At 47.1% G+C, this 26,553-nt stretch overlaps 2 protein-coding genes across 6 annotated transcripts in view; one reads left to right on the top strand and one right to left on the bottom strand.

Moving 5' to 3' along the window:
* Window positions 1–9,816, bottom strand: part of LOC119175596 (uncharacterized) — a 49,367-nt gene extending 39,551 nt beyond the window's left edge. The window contains exon 1 of the mRNA XM_075881932.1: window positions 9,642–9,816. The gene's annotated coding sequence lies outside the window, so the exon portion shown is untranslated. The remainder of the gene's footprint in view (window positions 1–9,641) is intronic.
* Window positions 1–26,553, top strand: part of RhoBTB (Rho-related BTB domain containing) — a 344,465-nt gene that overhangs the window by 100,086 nt on the left and 217,826 nt on the right. For 2 of the 5 annotated variants that reach the window (XM_075881927.1, XM_075881925.1), the window contains exon 1: window positions 9,901–10,185. The exons of 1 other annotated variant lie outside the window; for it this stretch is intronic. In XM_075881927.1, coding sequence (XP_075738042.1) covers window positions 10,037–10,185 — 149 coding nt within the window. In that variant the 5' untranslated portion in view covers window positions 9,901–10,036. Of the gene's footprint in view, window positions 1–9,898; window positions 10,186–26,553 lie in introns of those variants that run through there. 2 more of the 5 variants (XM_075881926.1, XM_075881929.1) reach the window with 2 other exon arrangements.

The raw sequence follows: 26,553 nt of genomic DNA, 5'->3' as shown, positions 1-26,553 counted from the left end.
CCTTTTCTTTATTTCTTTCAATGCCAGTGCAAAGCGCGCTTCTCAACAAGAGCCGTGGGTCCGCCTTAGTTCAGGGAATGGTCGTGATGCGACGCTACATGATGCGCAGCGCTTCTCGCATCATACGTGCTTCCGAGCGCTTTCCCCCGTAGATGCGATAGATAGACGTCTTTTCCACTGCAATGTCATACGTCTGTCAAATTTGTTCCTTCGGGCTTCTTTATTGTGGCGCGATGCAATGCCGCCACTGCACCGCAGCGCTTTTTATGTCAGCGGATGCAGTAACGTTGCAGTGATGCTTCCCCATTGCTGACCAGCTTAGCGCCGCGAACGGCGACACGCTATCTCAAAACACCGTATCTCTACAGAGGCAGCGTGACCGCTAATATTGTGAACACAATCGAGGTATGCAAGATGCCACCCCACGGATCTGTACACAACTGAGCAAAAAATTACTTCATATGATTTCCGTCTTGAGGCACTGCATGAGCGGGCTCTCTCCCCAATGACCTCAAAGTGCACGTGAAGGCTAAACAATGGGAGAGAGCAGGGAAGGGCTAGATGAGCGGGTGGTGAACGGCCGGATCGAGCGTATCTGGCTGGCAATGATAAAATAGAGGGGGCTTGGCGAACGTATATATTCGCTTTCCGCGTGCTTTGATATACGCGCCCTCGCAAGCCGCAAAACCAAAAGAGCTGCGATCTGAAATTGCATAAAATCAAGGTGATAACCTGGGTCTCTCAACGTTGTTTTTTTTTACCTCGGGCCCCAGCAGAAGTTTCAAAAAATTATCGCCATGGTCTCGCAATATAACGCACTTTAACTGCGTTATATTAAAGTTCGTTAAATCAGGACCCTGTGTTATATCGAGCTTTGACACACGCACGCACCTACGCGCGCGCACGCACACACAAACACGCACGCGAAAGAGATAATCCTCTGCCGAGTAATATGTTCGCACGCAGCCATGTCGTGGAGACGAACAAAATCGACGCGTCCGCTCCCTTTCATTGACACCGGGAGTGACAGCTGTACTTGACAATGAAAGGCTCTTCCATCGATGCACACTTACTTACTTCTATCTGCTGTTGTCGTAACGGGAACCGAGTACGCATACGAGGTGCTTGCCGCTTTAATTTCCTCTTGGAAGCCTATTTATCTCAGGATGTGTATGCGCGTGTTGATTTATGCACGTCACGAAGGTATAACACGAATATGGAAAAGCGGGGAGCGTGCGCCGAGATTTAGTGAGCGGTTTTTCGTACGAACACTCTAATTAGCATACGCAATACCGCGGGAGGTTCCATGTCGATCAAATACGGCGCCAAGGGTTCTTGAAGTTGAATTTACGACGTGCACGGAATGCGCCAACACTGGCCTCAGTGTTTAATATCCCCCCCGACGTCGTGCGCCAGCGTCTGGTTTCTTCGTCTGCCCGTATACAAGGATGCCGTTCGTCGTGTGATTACTGTATGTTGTCTTCTGCTGCAGGGCTTATATTAGATTTCCCGCCACCGTCGGCAATATAGATTGCTCAGCGCAATGGCCGGATTCTTTCGGCGCACTTGCTTGCTCGCGTGTTTATATACGTAGAGGCGCGCACTTTATCTTCGAGAACTTTCCTTCGGCGGCATATAATTTATGCCTCTGCTTTAGTAAGATTCCCCACCGCAGCGTGAGGGCGGCGATGGATGGAACGAGAGGGGAAAGGGGGTGCACTGTAGTAGCGCAACAGCCAGCTACTGAGTGTGTGCAGGTATCTCGTGTTTTCGTGGCTCCTTTGATCCTCGCGGTTACAGAAAGCGTAGTGAGGACCACAACACAGAGCGGCAAAGGTGGAACAAGGTCGCGTGTTTTGGTGGAACGTTATTGTTTCCGTTAGGATGGCAATAAATAAATCAGTTTTATTATCCGACATAAAAGAATGTTGCAGGGTGCAAAATATACAGACAAGGATTGCGAAGTAAGAGACTGCAACGGAACCTTCGGTGATGATCACAAAGAAATAAAAAAAGATAAGCAGCAGTTTAAAGCGTGAAAAGAAAACAGACAAGACACAAAGTAGAATCAAAAACATAAAGGCATAAAACAAAAAGGCATGGGTCAAAAAAAGAAACAAACAAATAATGAGGGCAATATAAAGCAATAATAAACTCCATGATACAAGGTAAAAAATAAAAATACATAGAATATCTAACAAATGTTTTTATAATAAGCTTTTTAATGCAATTAAAGAAACTTTACATTTGAATGATGTGAGCGAATTATTCCACAAGGAGGCGGGGCAGAATCGTGAACGTGATTCGTCATACGAGCTTTAGGAAGTATAAAGTTACTGTTAGCCGCAAACCTGGCAGTATTAGTATTAACTAAAATTTCAGTATCAATGAAATTAGCACGAAGTTTTTTTTTTTGTTTATCGAAATAGGTTGTTAGCAGTCAGGATGCGATCGTAATGAAGAAGGTGAAGGGAGTTACTGTTACGAGAAGTTGAAAAAAAAAACGCGGCATATCCACGGAGTGAATGATAATGAGTGGGGTGAACGTCTGTCTGTCCGTGCGTTCGTCCGTGCATCCGCCCGCCCGTGCATGCTTCCGTCTGTATGTATGTATGTATGTATGTATGTATGTATGTATGTATGTATGTATGTATGTATGTATGTATGTATGTATGTATGTATGTATGTATGTATGTATGTATGTATGTATGTATGTATGTATGTATGTGTGTATGTATGTATGTATGTATGTATGTATGTATGTATGTATGTATGTATGTATGTATGTATGTATGTATGTACGTACGTACGTACGTTTGCCTGATACTGCCGGCTACGCCTGACGCAGGACAAGGTTAGACTATATATAAGAGGAGCTTCGCCCCCAATAACACTTAAGAGCTCGGTTTTGTAGATGCTAAGGATGATAGACGAGACTGGTCCCCCATGGTGCGATGCCATAATTTATGAAGGAGGAGGAGGAAGAAAGTTTAAGCGGAAGGGCAGGGAGGTTAGCCTGTTCTTAGACCGGCTGGCTATCCTGTGCTTGGGAAAGGGGTGAGGGGAATAAAATATGGTAAAAAGAAATGTTGCGAAGCGAGAGAGAGAGAGAGATAATTTATCAAGATGGACTAAAGAGAAAGGATGTGCCTTATGAGAAACGAGCTTTCAGTAACGCGCGAATGCCGAATGCTTTCATTTTTCTGATGCGGGCATTATGATGAGCGAACTTAAGGTTAGAGTCGAGGTGAACGCCAATAAATGATACGCTGTCACTGACAATGATGAAATGAGAGTCAGTTGAGATCCCTGGTGAAGTAGTTAACCTGCGTTAAGTTGACCTAAAAACCATATACTTAGATTTATTTCGATTTTTAATTATATGATTTTTCTGTCAGCACTTGGACAGGCTACAAAGTAGAGCATTCAATTTACTAGTGACAGTATCAACCCATCTATCAGCAAAGAAAATTGTAATACCGTCAGCATACAAAACGCACTGAGCCATGCGTATAATGTCGGGAAGGTCATTACTGGGAATTTAAAAGTAGTAACGGACCTGATAATGACTCTCCAAGAATCTCTTGGTTTATTAAAAATACAGGCGTTACGTAGCACGGTTTCAGTGAATTGAATATTACTATGGTGCCTACATTCGAACAATTTATCAATGAGAGGATGAGGTATACAGGACGTAAAACTTGAAAATAAAGTGTGAAAAAAAAAATAAGCTTCTTACTGACATCTATCCTAACTGTGCAACTTGTATAGCAACGCCACCTAAAGGAACTTCGTCAAGGCTTGGAAGATCCTCGCGTGACGTGTCATCAGTGGGCCAACGCTTGACTTGCGTGAGCTCGATAGTGAATGACCTTTTACCAATTACAATTCTTGTTATATTAGTAATAAAAGTTCGTATGCTAAAAAACTGTGGATGGCTAAAAAATAGACAAACGTATACACACTTCATTCTGCTTCTACACTTTTTTTTATTCCAATCAGTCATGCACTAATTAATTGGCAAGCTTGTCCAGTTTCCTTGTTTCTTAACCTCTCTTCTCCCTCTTGTTTTCTGTCATTCAGGCGTCGATATCAACTATTTAGCAAACATTCTCGCTGCCCCACGGTGAATGTTTGATCGCTAGTTCTCTATCATGTCCACAGTCACAGCAGTCAAACTTTGTGAAGTTTTCGCCTGCCAGCAAGTCCTGCTAGAATTCCACGACTATCCTGGTACTGGCCATTGGTCTCTAAAAGACCTGTCTTTGTTGCAAGTTGTTCACAACAACAACAAAAAGTTGTGCGCACTTGAATTCACAGCCGACATTGTAATGTGAACAAGACCTCCTCTATTTTCTTTACGAGGTTACACAGTGTGCCGATGAAACATTTATTGCCCTATTCTCGATTAGCACACCTTAAAGACGTATCAATGACAATTACAAATACTCTTTGCAGTTGTCACAAGTTACAAGCGGCAAAATTACTTTTAGTTTTGATATTGCTCGCGCAGTCATAACGACGTTCTAGGCTGCTCGCTGCACCTTTGCTCCTTCTTAAATGACCTCCATGTTTTGGTCATTGTCAGCTGGGTTTCCAGTGGACGTGCCAGTCTGTGGTTGCGTGATTTGGCGAAGCTTGTTTCCGCCTTCGTGCGCATGCCTTCTAGATACGTCGCACTAAAAAGATTTAGTGAGGATAGCAAAATGTATGTTGAGAAAACAATACCTGGCAATCTTCAGGGCACCTTGGCTGTTCTGATTAGGATCACGATGAATCTCTACACTGAGTCTGCAAGTGTTAGCAGCCCCGCCGTGGTGCTCTAGTGGCTAAGGTACTCGGCTGCTGACCCGCAGGTCGCGGGATCGAATCCCGGCTGCGGCGGCTGCATTTTCGATGGAGGCGGGAATGTTGTAAGCCCGTGCGCTCAGATTTGGGTGCACGTTAAAGAACCCCAGGTGGTCGAACTTTCCGGAGCCCTCCACTACGGCGCCTCTCATAATCATATGGTGGTTTTGGGACGTTAAACCCCGCGTATCAATCAATCAAGTGTTAGCAGTACACGCATAACTACTCGTAATTGCCACAGCAGAGACGTAGTATCTACAACAATGGAGCACACCACACTTCTTTGGTCGCACCTCACAGGCTTGTCTCACTGTCGAAGCTGCCCATAAAGTAGAAGTGGTCGATAGCACCGAGAGAGAAATGCAACATTAGCCTTTCTCGTGCAGCTTACAACCGTAAAATTATCACGAGGTCCCTGCCAGCACATGAGGAAGGCGACACACGCCTAGCGTCGATGGCCAGTATATAATGCTAAAGTGACCAGAGTGTCGATGCGAACGCGCCGCTGAGCGCAGGCGTCGGTGAGCTAGGAACCGCCACCGAGTGCAGCGCGCAACGCAACCGGTGGCGCCGCCCGGACAGCAGTGACTGCTATAGTGTGTGCCAGCGTCCACAGAGTAGAAGCGGCCCACTGAAAAAAATCTGACCCACTACTGATGACCTCGTGTGTTGTATGCAGTAGAGCTGCCGGGCCTTGACGAAGTTTGTTTAGGTGGCGTTGCATATACTCGTATACAAAGAATTCTCGCACCCGCAATATTGGCGATACTTGGCATCGCACGGTCTCACGGTGGACCGTTAAAGGGGCACTGACACAATTTTTCGGACGTGTGTTTACACTGCCGTACGTGTATACAGAGGCGGCTTTGTGCAAGCGTGCGGCTCAGCAAATGCTGGCAAGATATTTCATTTTGATATCAAAGCCAATTTTCCCGCGGTAGCACCCTCCGACAATAGCGCGATGTGAGGCTACAATACAAACTGTAGGGACAGCAATCTGGCTGGTTCGACCCGCAGGTCGAAGGTTCGATTCCCGACTGCGGCGGCTGCATTTCCGATGGAGGCGGAAATGTTGTGGGCCAGTGTGCTGAGATTTGGGTGCACGTTAAAGAACCCCAGGTGGTGTAAATTTCTGGAGCCCTCCACTACGGCGTCTCTCATAATCATATGGTGGTTTTGGGACGTTAAACCCCAGAAATCAATCAATCAATCTGGCTGGTTGTGTTGACGTCTGGCACCAAAACTTCCAAAATGGCCACTGCTGCGTCACCAGTGAAGCGACGGTGCCAGCAGACGTGCATGAGCACGTGACGAACACGTGACGGGAAGCTCGTACCATTCTGTGACGTGAGGAGACAAGAGCGAGACTAGTTTCCGAAAAGACGCTGTAAATACTTTACCAAGGTGCACTCACGCTTTGCAGTACACTTTCTAGGCTTATGGGTGCTGGGCCTTACATTGGACGCACACACAAAAAAAAAGAACGGAATTCGAAATTTTTTTGTGTGAGTACCCTAAGCATGACGTCATTCGTCGGCTTCAATGTTCCTTTCGAAGCACACACGGAACGTACGCTTTAGTGGTGTTTTGAGAATCAAGCTTTCCATGTAGCGTGAACTCGCGAAACCGCTAGGCCTGCGCGGAACGCGCAGCAATCTTTTTTCAAGACCTCTTCGAAAACTACACCTGCATGGTACCCAGTACACAGTAATCATAATTTCTGCGAGCAAGAAAACGTGCATTATAGTGTTCGTAATTCTTCGGAGAAGCGTGGTACCCGCTACGCACCTGTAAGGCATTGTGTTCACTTCGTTGATTCTGCTGCTCACGGCAACGAAGAACTATGTCTGAACCTTTTGTAATGGGTGGGAAGAATGCATTCAGTGGCCCAATCGTTACGCAATCTGCATTATTTAGCGCCGCGTTGTTATTTTATTATTCTCAAACACTTTAATGCACATGTTAACATGTTAACGCACATGTTAACGCATGGCCGTAACTCCGCGTTCCCTGCTTTGCGATGGCCCCGCGAAAAATCGCGGCCGGTCAACAATTAGGATTGACGTGGATTCCATTTCCCACTAATCTGGCAGTGGTGTTCTGGAACGTGCCGCGGGTAGGTGACCTTAGCCCAAGTTTGGCGTCCACGTTAATCACGCTCTTCTGGCTGTCACACTGCTTTCTCTATTCGCACTTTCCAGCACCGGTAGATGGCGCGGAGAGCGTTCAATATGGCGGGTCGAGAGGTGATGGAGGCTACCAGAAAGTGTGTGTGTCTCGAGAATCAGGCGGCTTTCGGGCCTCTGGTATCTCTAAGCGCTAAACACAGAGATGTATTGTCGAAGGAGGGGCAGCATTTATCGCTGGTCACGTTTTGCAAACTCTGTACGACATGCGAGAATTGAAAGCGAACAGCGGTAGCACTGGTGTAAACAAAGCGTCACATGTGCGTTTATGGCGCCATCTGTGGTTCCCCGCCCCGGCTTAGCTGCGAAACAATTGTTCAAAGTAGTTGTGTGACACGGACGCTGTGAAACAGGGGTGGTTTAAGAGATAGGAACGCTACACATGCGATTGTTCTTCGCTTGTAGCCCGTCTATCGCCATGGCGCAGCACGACTACGCGCCCGCACCAAGCTACCATCACCATCTTCCGAAACATTCCGTGCAGTGGCGCTAGCTGATCTGGAGAGTGCGAATAATGCCGCTCTCACCGTTAACTACAGCTGCCACGAGCATCTATAGACGACAAGGGTTCCTTTAATCATTAATCGCGAACGTTAGTCGTCGGGATCGAGATGCGTCACTAAACGCCAACGTGCATGCATGCACGTTAAACGGTGCTCTGTCAATCACCAATAGACATCGTACAAACTCTTTTATATCGATGAACATTCAACATTGAAATACTTCCGTAAGAAACCATTTTACTTTTGTGTTATACCGATTCCTATGACAGAGGGATCAACCATGTTTTTTTAGGGGCGAAGCTCGTTAGGACCTCACGATGTCCGCCGTCTCCCGTCTGTCCGTAACACCATGTAACCTTCAACTTATAAGCAACAGAGGGCGTTGGTGGTAACCGTTTTGCATGTAACCTTCATCTTATAAGCCACGGAGGGCGCTGTGGTTAATTGTAGATGTGATGGCGCTGCTGTCAACGCTATATATATATATATATATACATATATATATATATATATATATATATATATATATATATATATATATATATATATATATATATATATATATATATATATATATATAACCACGTTCGATACCACACATTCTCTTCTCTCATATGGACGAAGACGAATGCTGGAAAGCGCGACGTGCTGAGTATCAGCGTCGCCGTCGACAGGAAGCTACCGCGGAGACAAAAGAGAAGGAAGCGGATGCAAAGCGGCGACAACAAAGTTCTACACCACAGGCTAGGGCTAAGGAAGCAAAGGTTAAGCGGGCAAAACGCCAAGCTGCCGCGCAGTTGAGACAACTTGAAGCGGATGCAAGGCGGCAATACCGACGAGAAAATTCTACACCAGAGACGATAGCTAATGAAGCTATGGTTATGAAGTCAAAACGTAACCCGGAACTTCATATCAGCTATAAAAAAGAATCACCGCTATATCACAATCGGTCTCAGCGCTATCTCTTTGAATAAAAAAATATATAAGTATCACAACCACACTCAGTCTCAGTGCTATCTCAACTTTAATCAGAATAATCACCTCCGAAAGCTTCGCCCCATAATTATCTTTAAGCAGCTTGAAATGCAGTGATTTTTTATTATTATTATTTCGCGTGATAGCAGTTGAAAAACGCCGCCGCCGGCGGCAGCGGGAAGCTCTACGGGGCCAAAATCGGCCATTGTTATCTCTGGACAGCTTTCGCTGTAATAGCTGCGTTGTGTCGTGCACAGCGCATAACCGCGAAGCGAGAGGTGCAGGTGACGCTGTGGTTGTTGCACTTCATTTGACTATAGCTTTAATTGGCCGTCCTCTGGACACAGGAAGGACAGCAGCCGAAAGACACCGCGCTTGGACGAGGGTCTCGGGTCGTTTTTTGGGGGACAAGGCGCTCGCTATGCTCACTCCATTGCAGCACACGGAATGCATGAGTAAGCAAATATACAAATTCCCCGAACGCATCGGTCTCATATGTAGACATTAGTAGCCACCTGGCTCCTCGCACGTGTTTGGTGAGCTGGTTTGGTGGCATTTGCATATCTTTTCTATTTATATACAAGCAGCCGCACTTCCGCGCGCGCGTCTCTTGAACAGGTCAGAAGCACGTAGTGCCTCCGTTATGGGACAACATTTATCTAGTTACCTCAAAAAGGGCGAGTTAGGCTATGGCAGCGATATTTGGCGAGGAAGTCGGCGGTACAGATTTAGAAAGTTTACTTATATTTTGGTTAATGTCATTGGAAAATTTCCTGTAACTGTTTTGAGAGTGCTTTGAGGTTTTTTTTTTTCGTTTTTTTTTTACCGTTCTCGCTGAGCGAGGTGCTTTTTAAGCTGCCTCGGAGATTTTGGGACGACAGATATAAAACGCCACTGCATGTGTCAACTTTCCATTATTACCGCGTGAGTCGCGAGTTTTAACAAAAACCAATAAACGTGACGTATTTGCAACATTGGGCGAAATAAGGTGGATTGATTGATTGAGTTGATGGAAGGGGCTACACAAAAGCGAATTCAGGAATTCCGAGCGCCAACATCTCGATCTGGTTACGGCGTAGCAGCGAGGGACTCTGATTGTGTCCTGAAGTGGGCGAGCTGTTATGACTACCTGTTGGACGTGCATTGCGAGGCTCAGTTGCCGGTGTCACAGCGCGACACTGGCGTGGCTGATCGGCGCTGGTTGTCGCTGGGAAAAGCCGGCTTCCTGGCACAAGTCACCGTTGAGACTGGTTCGGTTGCGTTGCCCTCTCCGTCATCCGTCGGTTGTTGAACGAGGTTTGCCTTTGCGATACGAAGGCGCCTGTCGGCGTGCGCGGAACACTGGCAGGGCGCATATCGGCGGCAGCAGCCCGGCCGGAGGAATCGTCGCGCCGGCAACATCCGTGGCTCGCAACGCGATGGGGACTGCAGAGAGAGGGCCCCCCCCTCGTGTGCGGCTCCGCGACGCTTTCTCTTGTGGCACGCCTCGTCGGAGGCCTTTCCCCTCGCCGTCACCCGGAAAGGATGAACCGGCCGCTCGCCGTGTTGTGCCACTTGTGTCACTCGGTTCAACCGCGGAGGAGTTTGGAAGCAGCCCCTCTGGTGTGTGTGGATTGCGGAGCTGCCGACCATCACCGGTCCGCGGTGACAACATCGGCGAACCTCGCAACTTGGTGAGGAAAGACGCTCTTTTATCAATATTTTATTTTAGGTGTTCTCCTGGCAATGCTGTGCAGTGTCGGTGCGCTGCTTCAACAACGCTCTCAGCACGCGCGTGTGTGTGACGCGTTTATGATCCATACAAAAGCAATAGAAAAAAGAACAAATTGAGGGCAACGGCAAAACGAAAGCGATTAGATTGATTGATGATTGATTGATATGTGGGGGTTTATCGTCCCAAAACTACCATATGATTATGAGAGACGCCGTAGTGGAGGGCTCCCGAAATTTCGGCCACCTGGGCTTCTTTAACGTGCACCCAAATCTGAGCGCACGGGCCTACAACCTTTCCACCTCCATCGGAAATGCAGCCGGGATTCGATCCCGCGACCTGCGGGTCAGCAACCTAATACCTTAGCCACTAGACCACCATGGCGGGGCGAAAAGAAAGCGATCAGGGAAGTGTGTGAAAAGGGATCTCCCTCAACGAAGTATATCACAAATCACACTCACAAATCAGAGTAAGCGCTGTGTGCAGCCGCGTTTAGTTTACGCGCTGACTTCTAACTGCTGGCTGTGAGCTTTCAGCACGAAGAAATTGGTTCTCGTTTTTATTTCCTGAGCTTAGCTTTCCTCAAAGCAGTCGTGCGTTAGCAATGTAAGGCTGCCTGTATGCCGATTAGTCGATCATGATGAATGAAATGTAAACATAGCTCGTGGAATTTGGAATAAATGTGGAACATTTTTCGTCATGGAATGACCACGAAAGAGCTCGCGGGATTAACTGCGATATCGTGTGCACCACACGTTAACAGCAACTCTGTCAGTTACTCGTCAATTTTTGTATACTTTATGGCAGAGGCATTTGAGCTCGCAATGAACGCGTGTATAGAAAAATTCGCTCATATTTAACGCTTTCCAGGATGAGACAGCAGTTCTTCACATGGTGGTATTATATATGCGAAAAATCACAGCGTTCATTCGTTAGCAGCGCACGAGGAAATCCACGCGAACTTCTCGGAGGGAAAAACTTCTTAAGTTGGTTTATTGATGGGGTCCCAACCCGGTGGTCAGCCTTTTTCTGTCAACTATACCAATAGAATTAACCACTGCTAACAGATTCACGGGGGTGAATTGATCTAAAACTCGAAGCTTGCCCCGCCGCGGTGGTCTAAAGATATATAAGGTACTCGGCAGCTGACCCGCAGGTTGCGGGATGGAATCCCGGCTGGGGCGGCTGAATTTTCGTTGGTGCCAGAAATGCTATTATAGGCCCGTGCGCTCAGTTTCGGGTACACGTTAAAGAACCCCACGTGGTCTACATTCCCGGAGCCCTCCACTACGGCGTCTCTCATAATCATACGGTGGTTTTGGGACGTTAAACCCCACATATCAAGCATCAACTCGAAGCAAACTACTGAATATGGGAAATTAGCTGTGCGAAAGTGCTCGAAAAGGAATTTTCGGTCGATTTTCGCGAAGCTTTTCCCTTTGCGTATTTCTTTGTAGATCTGCAGTGTACTAAAATGGGGAATCTCTGTGGGCACCTTTCTTCACTGTCCGCAGAACTCATTTGCCACATTACAATATCAGTATCTAGAAGTTATCAACAAAAATATTATATGAAGAATAATATGACTGTTTATGGCGGAATAAAACAAGCGTCAACGGAAACACTTGCCCCGTGAGGTGGCTGTTAACGCCACGAACGTCTGCAATGTAAACGCTGCGTCGTTTTGTTTTCTTTGTGCATTCTTGCTCCGAACGGCGGCGATTGTTATCTGGGTGTAGAAAAGGATAGCTTAATTCTGCAACTCTATAGTGGGCGCGAGTGCGAAGGTTGATGATGGGCTTTCTCAAAGCTCCACAAACAAAGAGATAAAAAGTGCGAAGGGCAAGGACCGCCTGCAGCTGCTTGGTGGAATGCCGTGACGTCGCATTCAACTTAGTTCCGACCCATTCAAATCTTCGCGACAAAAGTCTTCGCGAGAAAAGTATCAATCCACGGTGATTGCATTAACCTTTTTATGCCAACTCCCGGGAAAACACGCACACACAAAGCAGAAGCTCACAAATCCAAGAGTGTGCTCCTGCGTTTTACGTTTCTTTGTACGTATGGGCGTCCGTGCATGCCGCATATCGCCCCGGCTGTTAGCCCCTTCGGCTTCGAATGCGCTTCTCAGTGCTTCTCTCGCCAAAGCAGCGTTTTCTAAAGCTGCTTGTAATTTGAAATATCGATCGAATACTCGCAAGGATCTCATCGCAAGTCACATCATACTTTCTCTTTCTCATTGGGAAGGTTTTGACTCACCGCTGCTCAATGGTTCACACTGGCGAATCACGTCTCAATGCATCTTCTGCAGCCGTGTCTCCGAAACGGTTCTCGCGTTTAGCATGCCGGCGCCTCCAGTGTGGTTAGTCGCGGACAGCTACACATTCTTGAACACTTATTACACGAGCGACCTTCGACATGAATCGGCAGAGATCTTTGGTATGCAAATAAGTCACTGCGTCGCCATTGTTTTCTTTTGTGACGCATGGGGGGCTCCGCAGGGCGGCGACGGCTACAGTGCATGATTTGTTTAGTTTCGTGAGTCCGCTGCACCTGTGGCGTCACTTGTTTTGTCGAGATTGCACCCAAGACGCATAAGGATGATCACCAGATATCAGTTTTTGCCGAATCGTTTCGTATGTTCGGATCACAACTGCTTTGTAGGAAATCCGTCCTGGTCGGGACAGCACTGCTTGTTTCGTTGCCGTGAATTGTTCCCATTCGATAAGCCGAAACATATCGAACTACGGCGCAGAGGAAGGAAGAGACAGGCTCTGTCAACTGGTTTGTGGTTTGTTTGATTATATATATATATATATATATATATTCCACCAGAAAACAAGAAGATATCGTTCTCTCCATTATACATACTCTGCTATTTTCAACAAAGAAACCACTTCACGGCGCGCCTGCGTGCTCCTCGGCTGTGTAATAGGCGCAGACCAACTAATAACTCTTATTCTTGCCATTCACTCTATCGTGTTTTAAATATGCCCCATACGTTACATATCTTCCTCGTTCACGTGCGGGACATCTTCTTGAAACGCTCACGCATGAATAGTTATGAGCTATGTGACACCTCAGTATACACACCATGCTGTCGAGGGAAACGAGTGCGGGTATGAAAGTCTAATTATTCGTTTCTGCCGTAATAAGTGGTTTGCAGAAATAGGCGCGGTGGCAAGTTTCACCACAACTTCCCCTCCTCCAGTTTGCCTCAATTCGTCAAGCCCGAAAAAAATTAAGCTCCTTGAGGAATGGGAAAATGAAAAATAAAGCGATCACGTGCTTCCCATGATGGCCTGCCATTGGTCCCCGACTTTTCATGGTAGAGGTGGGAGGTAGTGGTGGGTTTGTGTGCAACATCAGGGCTTCTTGGTCGTCATTATCGTCAGAAATAAGGTACGCTTTGCAGTAACCCTGCGCATTAACAGTGGCATGAATGGTCTGTCGTAGCATACGAGAAGGAATTAGCGCCCTCTTCACATAGTCGGCGAGTATGGTAACCCCCCCCCCCCCCCTGCCTCCAACCCCGGTGTGCACGTTTATGTTTACACATGAAGCCTCGGTCTACGTAGACCAAAATTTTAATCGCTTGGAGGGGGCAGCCATCTGTGGTCAAGGGCTGTCGGTCAGGTGGATGGTACACACTAAACAAAAATGACCTGAAATAACCTCAAAAACTGGTTAAACCATTTGTCCTCTAGCGCACTACCTTTCCTGGGTTTTTTTTACCACCTACTACCGAGGTAAAAATTTACTCTCGTGCTAACTGAGTTTTTGAATGTAGCGAGAGTAGTAATTATTTACCCCAGTGAGGTTTTCAGCGAGTATAGAGAGAGTAAATTTTTACTACCTTCACAAGGTTTTTGAGGTGATTACTGGGAGTTATTCCTGGTGGTAAAAAACATAAAAATGACGGGTGCATTCGCCCACAGTCGACAAATTTATTGAATAACAGAATTGATTGAATTTATTGAACGGCAGAATTGGTGACACATACATTCACATACAGACAAACACGCACATACAACAAATGCAGAATAATACACCACTAGCATAGACTGCACGCGTTGCTCAACTACACTTCGACAATCCGGTATATATATAGGCACGACTTTTTGACCGGCAATGTAGTACCGGTAGGAGAGCTCATTTTTTGCATCGATTGACAACAACGCTTGAAGATGCAAGCGTAAGCTTCAGGTGGGCTGCAGGGCACTAAATGTCACACCAACCTTTTATTTTAAATCTACACGATCTCACCTTTTTGATTATCCAATAATTGCTTGGCACACCGGGCTCTTTGCCCCACGCGTGTTAGCACTGCTTATGCACAAGTCCACAAAATATACCTAAGTACGCACAAAGCATGGTAGCTCAATGATTTTCATTCAACGACGGTGCACAAACACAGTAGCAGCACGTATTCATCACAACGGGCGTAGAAGAGCGGTCCACGCCTGCATACAAGCTGCTTACCGACGGCGTTCTAGGCCTCTTTGAGGAGCACGGCTATCCGATAAAACACAGCTGGCGATCACAGAACACATATCCTGTGTGAATTTCGTCGTCATTTCAGACACAAATGAACACGTCACCGCTATCTTACGGGGACGGGGCGGTGTATGCACACTTCCAACGAAAGACCACCATCCAGGTTTTCTTCGTGCTCACGGGCAGCCTCTTGTTGTTTCCGTCTGCCTCGTATCGGCTTCGCGCTACATGTTTGAGAACAGTTGGTGCATGAAGTGGGCAATTCGGGCAGCACTTTACTCATGCAGACATCGCCTACTGTGGAACAAAATATATGCGATGCTTCTTTCACCTGCCCCGGCGACACACTCCCACTGGTCACTGGTGGCCACGGCTCGGTGACGACGACAGAGTGAAGCATTTTGCTTATTGCTTCTCCAGCAGGCAAGCACGGACGATGACACCAGATTGATTTTGTTACCACTGGCAGATCTTCACGATTCGGCTCGGAAGTGAGATATCCGCGACGTGCAGGTTCGGAGGCGCTCGGAAGAGCACGGTCGCTCGGTGATGTAGGAAACACGTGAGATCCATCAGCCCAACCAGACACACAGATACCGAGCTTCTTGCACTGTCTGTCTCCAAGACCACCGCCGAGCAAAAGCAACATTTTGCGAAAATATGCAGGACAGCTTTCCACAGCAGGTTTTCTTTCTTTCTTTTTTTTCTCTTTTGAGAGCCCCCCCCCCCCCCCCCCGTCTTTTTTTTTTTTCGTTCAAAGAATGCTGTTCTCGCTTGTTGTGCTTATGCTGCCCCCAGTTCCAGTAAATGTGCGCTGACTCGAGGTCAGTCCAGAGGCACGGCGATGCAGAAAAAAAAAACAAAAAAAAATGTGGTCCTCGCGTACCTTCAGGAGAGCGTCACAATGGGGCAAAAGCCACCGAAGCAGCTGCACCTTGCAGTCACGTGGTAATAAACTCTGAAACGCAGGTTAAAAATCACGTGATAGAAAACTCCCTAAGTGGTAAAACTGGATTTTGACATCCTTTTACTACTTGCCTGAGAGGTGGTGGTAAAACTATGTCACGTACCATCTTTTACTCCTACGCGAGGTAGTAATTTTAAACCGGAGAGAGTTTTCAGAGGTCATGAGCCGGAAAAACCCCAAACTCGGATAGTTTTTGCTTACAGTGTACCGTTATGACATGTCGGCGCCGCTTTCACAGGGGCTACTTGTATCCTTGCTCTAAACGCTAGTGTGCGTGAAGAATGAGTAAGCGTGACAGACAAGGACGTAGAATCAAACCGACAAGGACCCAGCGCTATACTTTCAACTGATATTTTATTTTCGCGGGAACCGATAAGCCTATACCGAGCAAGCGAAAACAACAGAGACAACAAAAGAATGTTCAGCGGGTCATACCGTTGATCCGAGCACGTGTACAAAGTACTATCACGACATATCAGAAGTCATGTTATACTGCGACAAAGCAAGATATATAGTAAATCTCTTCGATAAGAAAAATTGTCTAAGGCGCATTTTTATTTATTTTTTCTGATCTCGCGATCTCATAGGCATCCGCAATGTCATGTTCTCCACAGATAAATCTGTTCTACACAGACTGCGACGCACGGTCGCGGTTTCTTTATCCCCCATTGCAGTTGTTTGTTTGTTTGTTTGTTTGTTGCTGCAAAGAAATGCTTTTCTGAAATAAGGCGTCACTGCTTCATGGAGTCGCCGCTGCACTCGCCTTTCACACCAATCGTGGTGGCGCGTGCTTGGAATTCTCCGCGGGACACTTCTTTTGACAACTGCAGGCGTGCGACCGGTGCGGTGCTAGCTCTCGCAGCGCTAAATCTCTACGGGGGAGGTCAAGCTCGGCCGTACACCGCGGAGATCGATAGGGAATGAGTGCACTGGCCTCGCCCGTCTCCTTCCTCGGAGCAAAGCAAACACGGACGAGCGTGAAAGCCTCTGCGCGGCTGCTTTGCAGGCCGTCGAACTTGGCGGGCCGCCACTTGTTGCGCAACGCTGGGCGGCGAGATGCTTTTTCTTTTTTTACTCTCCCTTCTGCTTCCTCGATAAAATTTCTCCATTAGGCGTCGTCGGACAGTCGCTTTGAAGTTCGCGTTCATGTCGTGACACCATTATACGCATTCCTCGGGCGCTCGTGTCGCCTATAAAGCATGTGCGGAAGATTTGTATCGTTGCTAATGCCGATTCGGAAGCGCAGTCTGTGATGGCAGATATGTGATGGGGGCTGAAATTAAGATATTTGCAGCCATATAATAAAATTAGCTCTCTAAAGTCGGGGTGACTATGAGCTAATAGAGGGAGGCTTCCCACCGGCAGGGCGTTGTTGATGATGATGAGCTGTCTACCTTTCCGGCTTTGTTCTGTGCCTACGGGTGGTCGATCGGTCTATAGGATAATTTTCGACCGCCGAAGACGAAATCGCAGGTTCGATTCCCGACTGCGACGGCTGCGTTTTTGTTGGGGTGAAAAAAAAAGGGGGGGGGGGAGCTCGTGAACTTTGGATAAGTTGTACAGTCGCGCTTTATGTGAGTTGCTACTCGCTGCCTCAACCGAAAATGATGCCTGTACAGAAAATCGGCGCCTACATATAAAAAAAAAATGTGAATAAAGCCCTCTCAGTTAGCGGTACTTTCTGAACCAATTCAACGTTTGTCGGTTTCATTGTTCAAACTTGGGGTCACTTTAACCACAGCCAGCACGTGGCGATTCGTATTGAGCGCGATCGTACGCTGAAAAAAAAAAAAAACCCAGAGGATTGAAATTGACGCATAGCTCTGCTCTGTAGTGTGCCTGTATTCGTATCCCGCTGCGCGGTGGCCGTTCGTTATCTCTGGCTGCCCTCAGTGCCAAGACGTGCGCCCAAATTTCAGTGGACGAGTGGCCACGAGAATGCGAGAATCGTACTCGCAGCCTCTTACACCGAGTGCTCGGCGGTGGCCCAAATGGGAGCTGCTTCGTTTCGAATGGTATCTTGCGAGCTGTAATTATATGTCACTTGATAAAAAAGATGCTTGGGCAAGTTGGTGATTGGGAATCAACATATTTGCACAGCGCAATACTACGAGTAGTTACGACGTAACTACAAAAGAAGAGACAAGGACAGAAAGAGCGCTCTTTCTGTCCTTGTCTCTTCTTTTGGAGTTACGTCGTAACTACTCGTAGTCTCGTGCAAATATGTTAATTATATGTCGCCATTGTGCATTCGCTATCATGCCGTGGCAATCGAAAGCGCGTCCATTCCTGTAGCTCTCTGTCATGGGCTTCGCTGTCTATATATAGTGCTATGCTGCCGGAAATTCTCGAGCTGACGCTGTTCCTCTTATCGTGAAAGAGGAAAGCAAAAAAGGAACAAGCAGTTGAGTGCAATCTACCGTCCGATAGCGTCGTCTGTTCTGCGCTTCTGGTGCATGTTCGTAGGGGGTATTCAAACATACCGATGGAGTGGTCCGCCAATGGATTAGTCTTACAGTTTCATTTCGTTATTATTACACCGAAATCTCGCTGCTTCCATGGCGGCGCCAGTTCATCGCCTGGGCGGGGTGGGCAGTGTATTAACCGAAGAAATTTCACGCCTAATCTGCATACTTTGACTTCTCTGCATTTCAAATGCGAAGCATTTCTTAGCGAACTTTGGTGATTTAAGACCGTATCTATCCATCTAGCTGCCTTCGACTTTTAGCTCTCTTGGCCGTTTAGATAATCGGATCTATACCTAAAGTGGTATGGCATAACATGACTGTATGATGAACATAGGTAACTGTTCATAACATGAGAATTGTGACCTGCATGACATGAATGTAATGATTTGCATGTCATTGTCTTCCTGCTCCTGTGGTGGTTTAGTTAACATGACATATCGCAAAACTGGTATGGTACGACATGAGTGCAGGCGGCTGCATTTCCGATGGAGGCGGAAATGTTGTAGGCCCGTGTGCTCAGATTTGGGTGCACGTTAAAGAACCCCAGGTGGTCAAATTTCCGGAGTCCTCCACTACGGCGTCTCTCATAATCATATGGTGGTTTTGGGACGTTAAACCCCACAAATCAATCAATGACATGAGTGCATGGTGAACATAAGTGACAGGCCCTAACGTGGAAATCGTGACATGCGTGTCATGAAAGAACATGATTACATGCCCCACTCATGATGTGCTCGCGGTCGTTTCGCTAGCTTCGCACTCACCAAATTTGGTATTACGTGACGTGAGTGGTTGATGAAGGTATACGACTGGTGCAAGCATGATAATCATGAGATGCGTGTGATATAAAAACATGACAAATTTGGTATTACGTGACGCGAACGAACGATGAAAGTAAATGACACGTCCAAACATGATAATCATAACATGCGTGTCATGTAAGAACATGACTACATGCTACGCTCAAAGTGCGCTCGCGGACGTTTCGTAAGCTTCACATATATCAAATTTGGTATTACGTGACGTGTATGGATGACGAGCACAAATTACAAGCGCAAACATGGTAATCTTGATATGCAAGTCATGTACGGCAAAATTTATGTCCACCCCGTAAAGTTGTATCAATTTTAATGAGACAATTCAAGCTTCCTCATTCGTGCTTCGCATATCATTGATTCTCACTGTACGTTGGATCTACCCTTTTTTTTATCTTGTGCCTCTTCAAACTTATTCTTTCTTGCAAATTCGTTATGTGACATGCTTTAGTTTTCTTTCGACACTATTGACATAACTAAATCGTATTCAGCACGTTATAAGAAAATAGTTTTGGTTATTACAAAAAGAATCGCGCTTGAACGTTGCTTGTCGAGAATCTAGATTTGACGGCATGCATACCGAACGCTGTCGTGATTTGTTCATCCTTCGAAACGGCTAAGCGCAGAGGGAGGCTTCAGGGCGCCTTCGAAACGATTGCCTGCCATAGAGATATTCATGCATTGCTCAGTGGACGAAAAGAAGCTGTAAATATTGGTTCTTCACAACTTATATGATATTATTGGAAACATTTGACCGGTCTTCTCATTTCTCTACGGGGACATTTTCAACCGGTGTATGTCTCCCAGTTTAGACTAATACTGCTGACCCAAAAAGAGAGATATCACCTAACAAAAATGGCGAAATAGCACAATCTATTGCAGAAACTGTGGAATAGGCCTCAGGGCTGGGTCACAACATCGTATTCCAATGGATAACCAGTCACACTGAAATAAAGGGTAATCAAGAGGCAGACAGTCTCGCCAAGAAAGCCTTGAACGAAGGACGGGATTGCGAAATCCCCATGTCTGGGGTGTATTTTTGGAAATTTATAACGCAAGGAGCTAACCACTGTTCTATAGAGAAGTGGTTTGATAGCCTTGACTCAAAACAATCATGACTTTATAAAGTTGATCCGCACAAAACTAAATTTGAGTAGTGAGAGATCGGCAACGACAGGCGTTACTCCTCCACATACTTCGACTGGAAGTAGTATATACCGACCGTTTCCTGCACTAAATACACCGATCCAGCTCACGGGAATGCCAATGTGGTCACGAAGAGGAAAATGTTCTTCATATTTTTTTGGAGTGCGTAAAGGATATGAGCGAAAGAAACAGATTAAGGGAAAAAAAACTAGCAAGTTTGGACAGATGGCCGCTCACAATAAAGAAATCATTTGGAACATGGCCTGAATTGCATGTTCAGAAAAATGTGAACACCTCCCTGAAAGACTTCTTAGTGGAGACCCGACTGGATAAGCGTTTGTGATATTCAGCTAGGGGTGGTGATATATGGAATGATCTGTTAGTACATATACTGTGAGTAGAAATAGAATGATGTGTGTGTGTGAATGTTTTATGGCAGTGTGAACTGCTGCAAACAAAGTGTACATTGCCACGTCATTTCAACTTGTTTCATCCTCCTATTGTTTTTTTTTACGGAGTAGTCGATACGGAGTAGCCGAGGTAATATCAACCTCTCCAAAGCAGAACAGTTACAACAGAATAGAACAGAACAGAGGCTTTACATCTCGAGTGCGCATGGTTATCTGAAAAAAAGAAAGAGAAAGAACAAGATAACAGCGTAATAATAATTCAGTCGTATTGCGTACCGCCTTTTTATTACACATTGTCTATGGCCCGTCTTGCCACAATGGCGGCTCTCGTGAACGTGTTGTTCATTTCGTCCGCATGTTACTGCATATTATCTGAGCCATGTTCGGCGCAGATGACTCACCGCAGCTGCTATCAGTGTTGTTGTCACTGGGCAGATAAGAGAAGCTGAGCGAAGAGGAGTGGCTCTCGCTGTGCCAAATGGCCGCACCGCCTTGCTCTTTTATTTTATCATTTTGTTTGTTTCGCAGCTCTTTGGAGCTTTTTTCACTGAGATGCTTGACGTTTAGTTTTATCATTTTGACGCAATAATCTTGGATGTGCTACGGTTGGCCAAATTGTACCTTGGCTAATGCTGATGCTACCGAAACGGCCAATCCGGTGCTCTAAAATAAAGGGTGGGTGGGCGATTTTACGGGCGAGGGGGGGGGGGTACGCTGATTTCGTATGCTCTCTTCGCACGCTTGTTTCACGTGCGCGATCCTGATGACTGCCCGCTCGCATTTACATACAACGAAATACTACAATTGTCAATGTGCTTCGACAAAAGATCAAATGAAACAAAACTCAGACTGTATTATAGCTCTGTAGAGCGTTGATATTATTTTTCGTCGTTTATGCACAGTCTTCAGCCCCGCCGCGGTGGTCTAGTGGCTAAGGTACTCGGCTGCTGACCCGCAGGTCGCTGGATCGAATCCCGGCTGCGGCGGCTGCATTTCCGATGGAGGCGGAAATGCTGTAGGCCCGTGTGCTCAGATTTGGGTGCACGTTAAAGAACCCCAGGTGGTCGAAATTTCCGGAGTCCTCCACTACGGCGTCTCTCATAATCATATGGTGGCTTTGGAACGTTAAACCCCACATATCAATCAATATGCACAGTCGTCAGCAAGATTATTACCAGCGCTCCGCAGCGTGTCCTGAAACGGTTTGTTGACGCCAGCGCCGCGTATAGCTTCCGGTTCTGTTGCAGACCTGTTACCCATGTATGCCGACATACTAGCCAAGCATAGCGAGACGTCTTCTCGACAACAGGGCCCCAGCGCTTCGCGGCTGGCGCCGGTCAGTCCAGTCTTAGCTCACGCGTCCGTTAGGCTTGTGGACGACTGTACTCCTTACTCTATAGGTATCAAAACGTACCACCAGAAAACCTCTTGGACGGTATTCATTTTCTTGCTTATGATGCTAACGTAATTAGTTTTATTGAGTTGCTTTGTGTTCACAGCCTTAGAAAGAAGTTCATTTCAGGGGCGGTGGAGATTTGCAGAGTAAGCCACTTTTCGGCTCGTTGGCGTACTTATAGAAGGGTGAATGGACTGATTCAAAATGGCCGGGCAGGAAGAGTTCTCATTAAGGTACACTAATTAGTATTGTAATATTCGGAGATATGTATATGGTGATACAGATAGAGTACACACGTTTGCAAAATTTATCGATTGTCATTGACTGCACACCAGTGGTTTCACGAGGGCAGTGTATGTGATGGCAGTGTCGAGTGCTGTCTGTAAGAGATGGGAAGGAAGAAGTTGCAGGTGATGGCATCCCATCGCTGCCACCAGTTGTCAAGGGATCGGAGGAAAGGTCGCCGGAGGATACGAACGCTGACAAGAGGATACGGAAAACAAACATGGTTTATGGCACTAATTTACACATATTTACAGAAAGGAAAAGTTAGTTGTTTCACAAACCACGAGCGTGGTGGTTGAACGTTACATAGTTCAGAGCGACGTCCAGCACTCTGCGGCGTCGTTTTAAGCCCTGTTGGGCTCCTCCTCTCCGAGTGGAACACCAATCACACACACACAGGTGAGGGAGACGAGCATACACGGTTTACGTGAACACTGCACTGCAAGGTGGCGCCAGCAGGGCTCTTCCTCGTCGTGTGTGTCGCTAGTCGAGAGTTCCCACGATCCGGAAAACATACATTAAAGGGTCCGCCGCACAGCTCGCCTAATTGGCGGGGTGATTTGCGGTGGCCGCCGTGGTCTCTTCCACGAAGACGCCGTCCCTGTTGTCCTCTTTCGTCGTGGCGTCGCGGCGACAGGACGTCTCATCCTCCGGCCAGCAGGGACAATGCCTGGCGGGCATAAGCAGTCGGCCGGTCGGCTACTTGACTGAGGATTAAAGAAGCGCCGCTCCGCCGTCAGCTCTGGCGCCTGTCATGCCAGCCTCCCCGTCGCCCGATGAGTCGCCGAGGCCATTAGTCACCGCTTCTTCGACAGCGTCTGTCAGACTGGGCGCCGAAGGGATAGAGAGCCTCTCCAATGGACCGGTTTATGCACAATGACGTCTGCCCAGACGAATTTCCAGGCCAAAGTTAACATGTCACAGTGACGTGCGAGTCGGGCTTACCGCTGGAATTACTTGGCCGTGTTACTGTATGCATGACATCAAAATACCGGCAATATAAGCGGAATTGCTGTCCCGCGAGTTAACGGAACAATTTACGTAAACAGACACCGATTGCGACTGTGGTCGCTCGTATATATCTGATAGGCGATAATAACATGTGGTGTTTTAGTGTGCCAAAACCGCGGTACGATTGATGCACGCCGTAGTGGTGGGCTCGGGAAATGTCGGCCTTGTGCAGCTTTTTAATCTCTGACAGGCGAACTGAAACAACTGAGAAGAATAGTTGCAGCTGAATTTGTTGGAAGTAAGTTGGCCCGTCGTGGTGGTCCGGTGGCTAAGGTAGTCGGCTGCTGACCCGCAGGTCGCGGGACCGAATCCCGGCGGCGGCGGCTGCATTTCCGATGGAGGCGGAAATGCTGGAGGCATGCGTGTGCTCATGGATTTGGGTGCACGTTAAAGAACTCCAGGTGGTCAAAATTTCCGGAGCCCTCCACTACGGCGTCTCTCATAATCATAATCTGGGGACGTTAAACCCTAGAAATCAATCAATCAATCAATTATCACGCAGCGTGGTTATTAAAAAAACAGGAACGGCTTTACGCGAAGCAAAGCTAGTGCATATTGTTCCCAGTGTATAGTAGCCGCAACTAAATTTTTTGTTGCTCACGAAATTATTAATTAGTCATAATCGTATTTGTAACTCAAGAAGTACTCAAGAAGTACAAAATGTCAATGAGGCATATGTGCGCATGTTGAAACGACATATGTGTGTGCTACTTTCAACAACGTACTAACTGCGTGCTCGCTTTTTCCTATTAGTAAAGAAAAGCCGTGAAATACGAAAAATAACATGTGACCAGACCGCTGCACGCGCACATCGGAAAAAAGCGCCTTCAAGCAAGCAAGCTCACTTTCAAATAGTAGTAGTAATAAAGGAAATCAATAACAACAAAAAAAAACGTCTGAAGAAGCGCGCCGCTTTGATCTTACACGGTCGGGCTGTAATCGCTCCAATCAGAACAGTGATCCGGCCGCGAACAGTTGACCGTGAGATATGAATGGTGATAGCGACGTATATCAAGCGGAAGGAATCCCCTGCAAAACTGCGACAAAATGTTGTTGGCACCCGACCTGTATCCCCTTGCCAATATGCAAAACGCTCTCTCTGGCAACGGAAAAGATGCAAAGCGGTTACTCCGAGTAAGATTATTCGATTACTTGAGGGCGCTTCTTCCTCTTACGGGTGTGAGTGTAGTCGGGTGTTATTTTTTCATATTTCGCGGGCTCTCTTTAGTAACAGAAGAAAATGAGTACGCAATTGATACGCTGTTGAAAGTAGCACAGACAGATGCCATTTATACATGTGCACATCTGCCTCATTGACATTTTGATAATTAGACGAGTGCTATTAAGTTACAAAATATTTGAATAATTAGTTAATTGTTTAGTTGAATCAATTCACTGAAAGAGTTTTCTTATGAACAGTTGGGATCCTTGCGATGGTTACTTGTGCCTCAAACTTCATTAGCTGGTTCTAATTGGAAAACGACTTCGCTACGTGTTACTTGGGCGGGCCGCGCAGGAACCTCGAGAAGGAGCGACTCCACTCGTTGGTCACAATTTCAAGACTGCTTCTATTGAATATAGAAGGTTAGAAAAGAGAGAGAAAGGAAGAGTGGGTATAGAAGGATAGGTCGGAGCCGCTCCCTCGAAGGCTGCCTTGGGAAGGGTCCGGCCGAAACCCCCTTCGGTTCTGTTGGCTTTGTGCTGTCGGCCCCCCTTAGACGTGTGTAATAGGGTGGAGAAAATGAACTTCTTTGACGGCATCTGTATGGCGGAAAGGCACGCAGAGACCTTCGGAATTCTCAACACGCGGCACCTGGTGGAGTAAGCCTCAAGCTCGCGCTTCTTCCTAAGTGGCCTCCGAGATTCGCTTTGCTGCTGTAGATTCGCTTCACTGCCGAGGCCACGCGGATGGAAGTGCAGCTGAACTCGACGACGCAGTGCGCTTAAATCATGTAGTTCGTTGAACGATCTGATTGTTGAAGTAAGTTGTAATTCGTGGATTGGAAAAACTCTCGCCGAGCGATGACGTCACTCCCAGAACACGTGTTCCCAGAACACAGCCGCTGAACATAAACACAGCCGCTGAACACTCCCAGAACACAGCCGCTGAACATAAAATTTGAATTGGCGCGCGCTCTCTTCGTCGTTGTCTTCCGCTTTGCTCGCAAAAAACGTGCGCCGATTTCGCCTGCGCGGGATTCAATAACTGCGATGGTCAGGTGAGTGAGCACACAGAGAAAGGCAGAAATTATATGAGAATTTTTTTTTAGTGAGGCGAGATTCGAGCTCGCGAGCCCACAATTAGAAGGCGAGCGTCTGACCAACAAGGCTATCCAGGTACTTACACTCGCAGAACACGGTATAAACTGGCAGTGGCGGTATAAAGCAGCGAAGCTTTGGCAGTAACCGCGTACTTAGAGCTCCGGGCGTGGTCGTGCGTGCCTGTTTGGACAGGGAATCAGCAATGGCTCATGCCTGTAAATTCACATCGGCTGAGTTTGCATTAAAGCGATACAGGCAGCAAGAATTCAAGTCGCTTCACTCGCTGCAGTGACCCTTGCGCCAGTGTTATGTTTGAATCATACGCCAGGTAAAACTCACATTATTATTATTATTATTATTATTATTATTATTATTATTATTATTATTATTATTATTAGCGCTGCTGTTGCGAATCCGATCTGGGTTTCGTCCACCAGGGCTACGCACAGTCAGGATTTTTTTCTTTTTCAGCTTAAGGGAGTTAGTGCTCGCACGTGCGCCTGGTGTGCCCCGACTCCTTTACTAACTATGCATCCATTGACCATGTATAACCTGCGGCTGCCAGCTCTTGAAGACGTTTCGATAGCTCAAAGCCGCTTACAGCGCGACCAGTGGAGCCACTGACCGCGGATCTGCTGACCCCGACGGAGCAGCCATTTTGAGCGTGGAGCGGTTTGGGCAGCTCGAATGATGCAAAGCGGCCGGCTCGTGTGCTGCTCATTCGTAAACAGTGGCGAGGTCTCTGCTCCTTGTACTCTCGAGTGGTGCGCGTTGATAGAGCGGGGAAACCGACGACGACGCTCGTGCCCCCCCCCCCCCCCCATCCGATGTATGTTTCTAGGGTCTGCCGGGCTCTTGAAGGTACTACAGGCATCGCGTTTGCGCAGTTGCTGATAGCGAGCCACGTAGTGCGTCGTGGTACGAGGGGGGGGGGGGTGAATAGACTGCTCTGCGTCGAAGCCTAAACCTTTTGGGCCACTCTGTCTCTCTCCTGCCGTGTACACAGGGTAGTTTTGTTTTTTGCTTTATTATATAAGCTAAAGTTAAATTGAAATGGTCGGTTAGCAAAGTCT

This window comes from Rhipicephalus microplus, chromosome X (assembly GCF_043290135.1).
Source record: "Rhipicephalus microplus isolate Deutch F79 chromosome X, USDA_Rmic, whole genome shotgun sequence".
Lineage (NCBI taxonomy): Eukaryota > Metazoa > Arthropoda > Arachnida > Ixodida > Ixodidae > Rhipicephalus > Rhipicephalus microplus.
The sequence above is the reverse complement of the archived record's forward strand: the minus strand, read 5'-3'. Positions and strand labels throughout refer to the sequence as shown.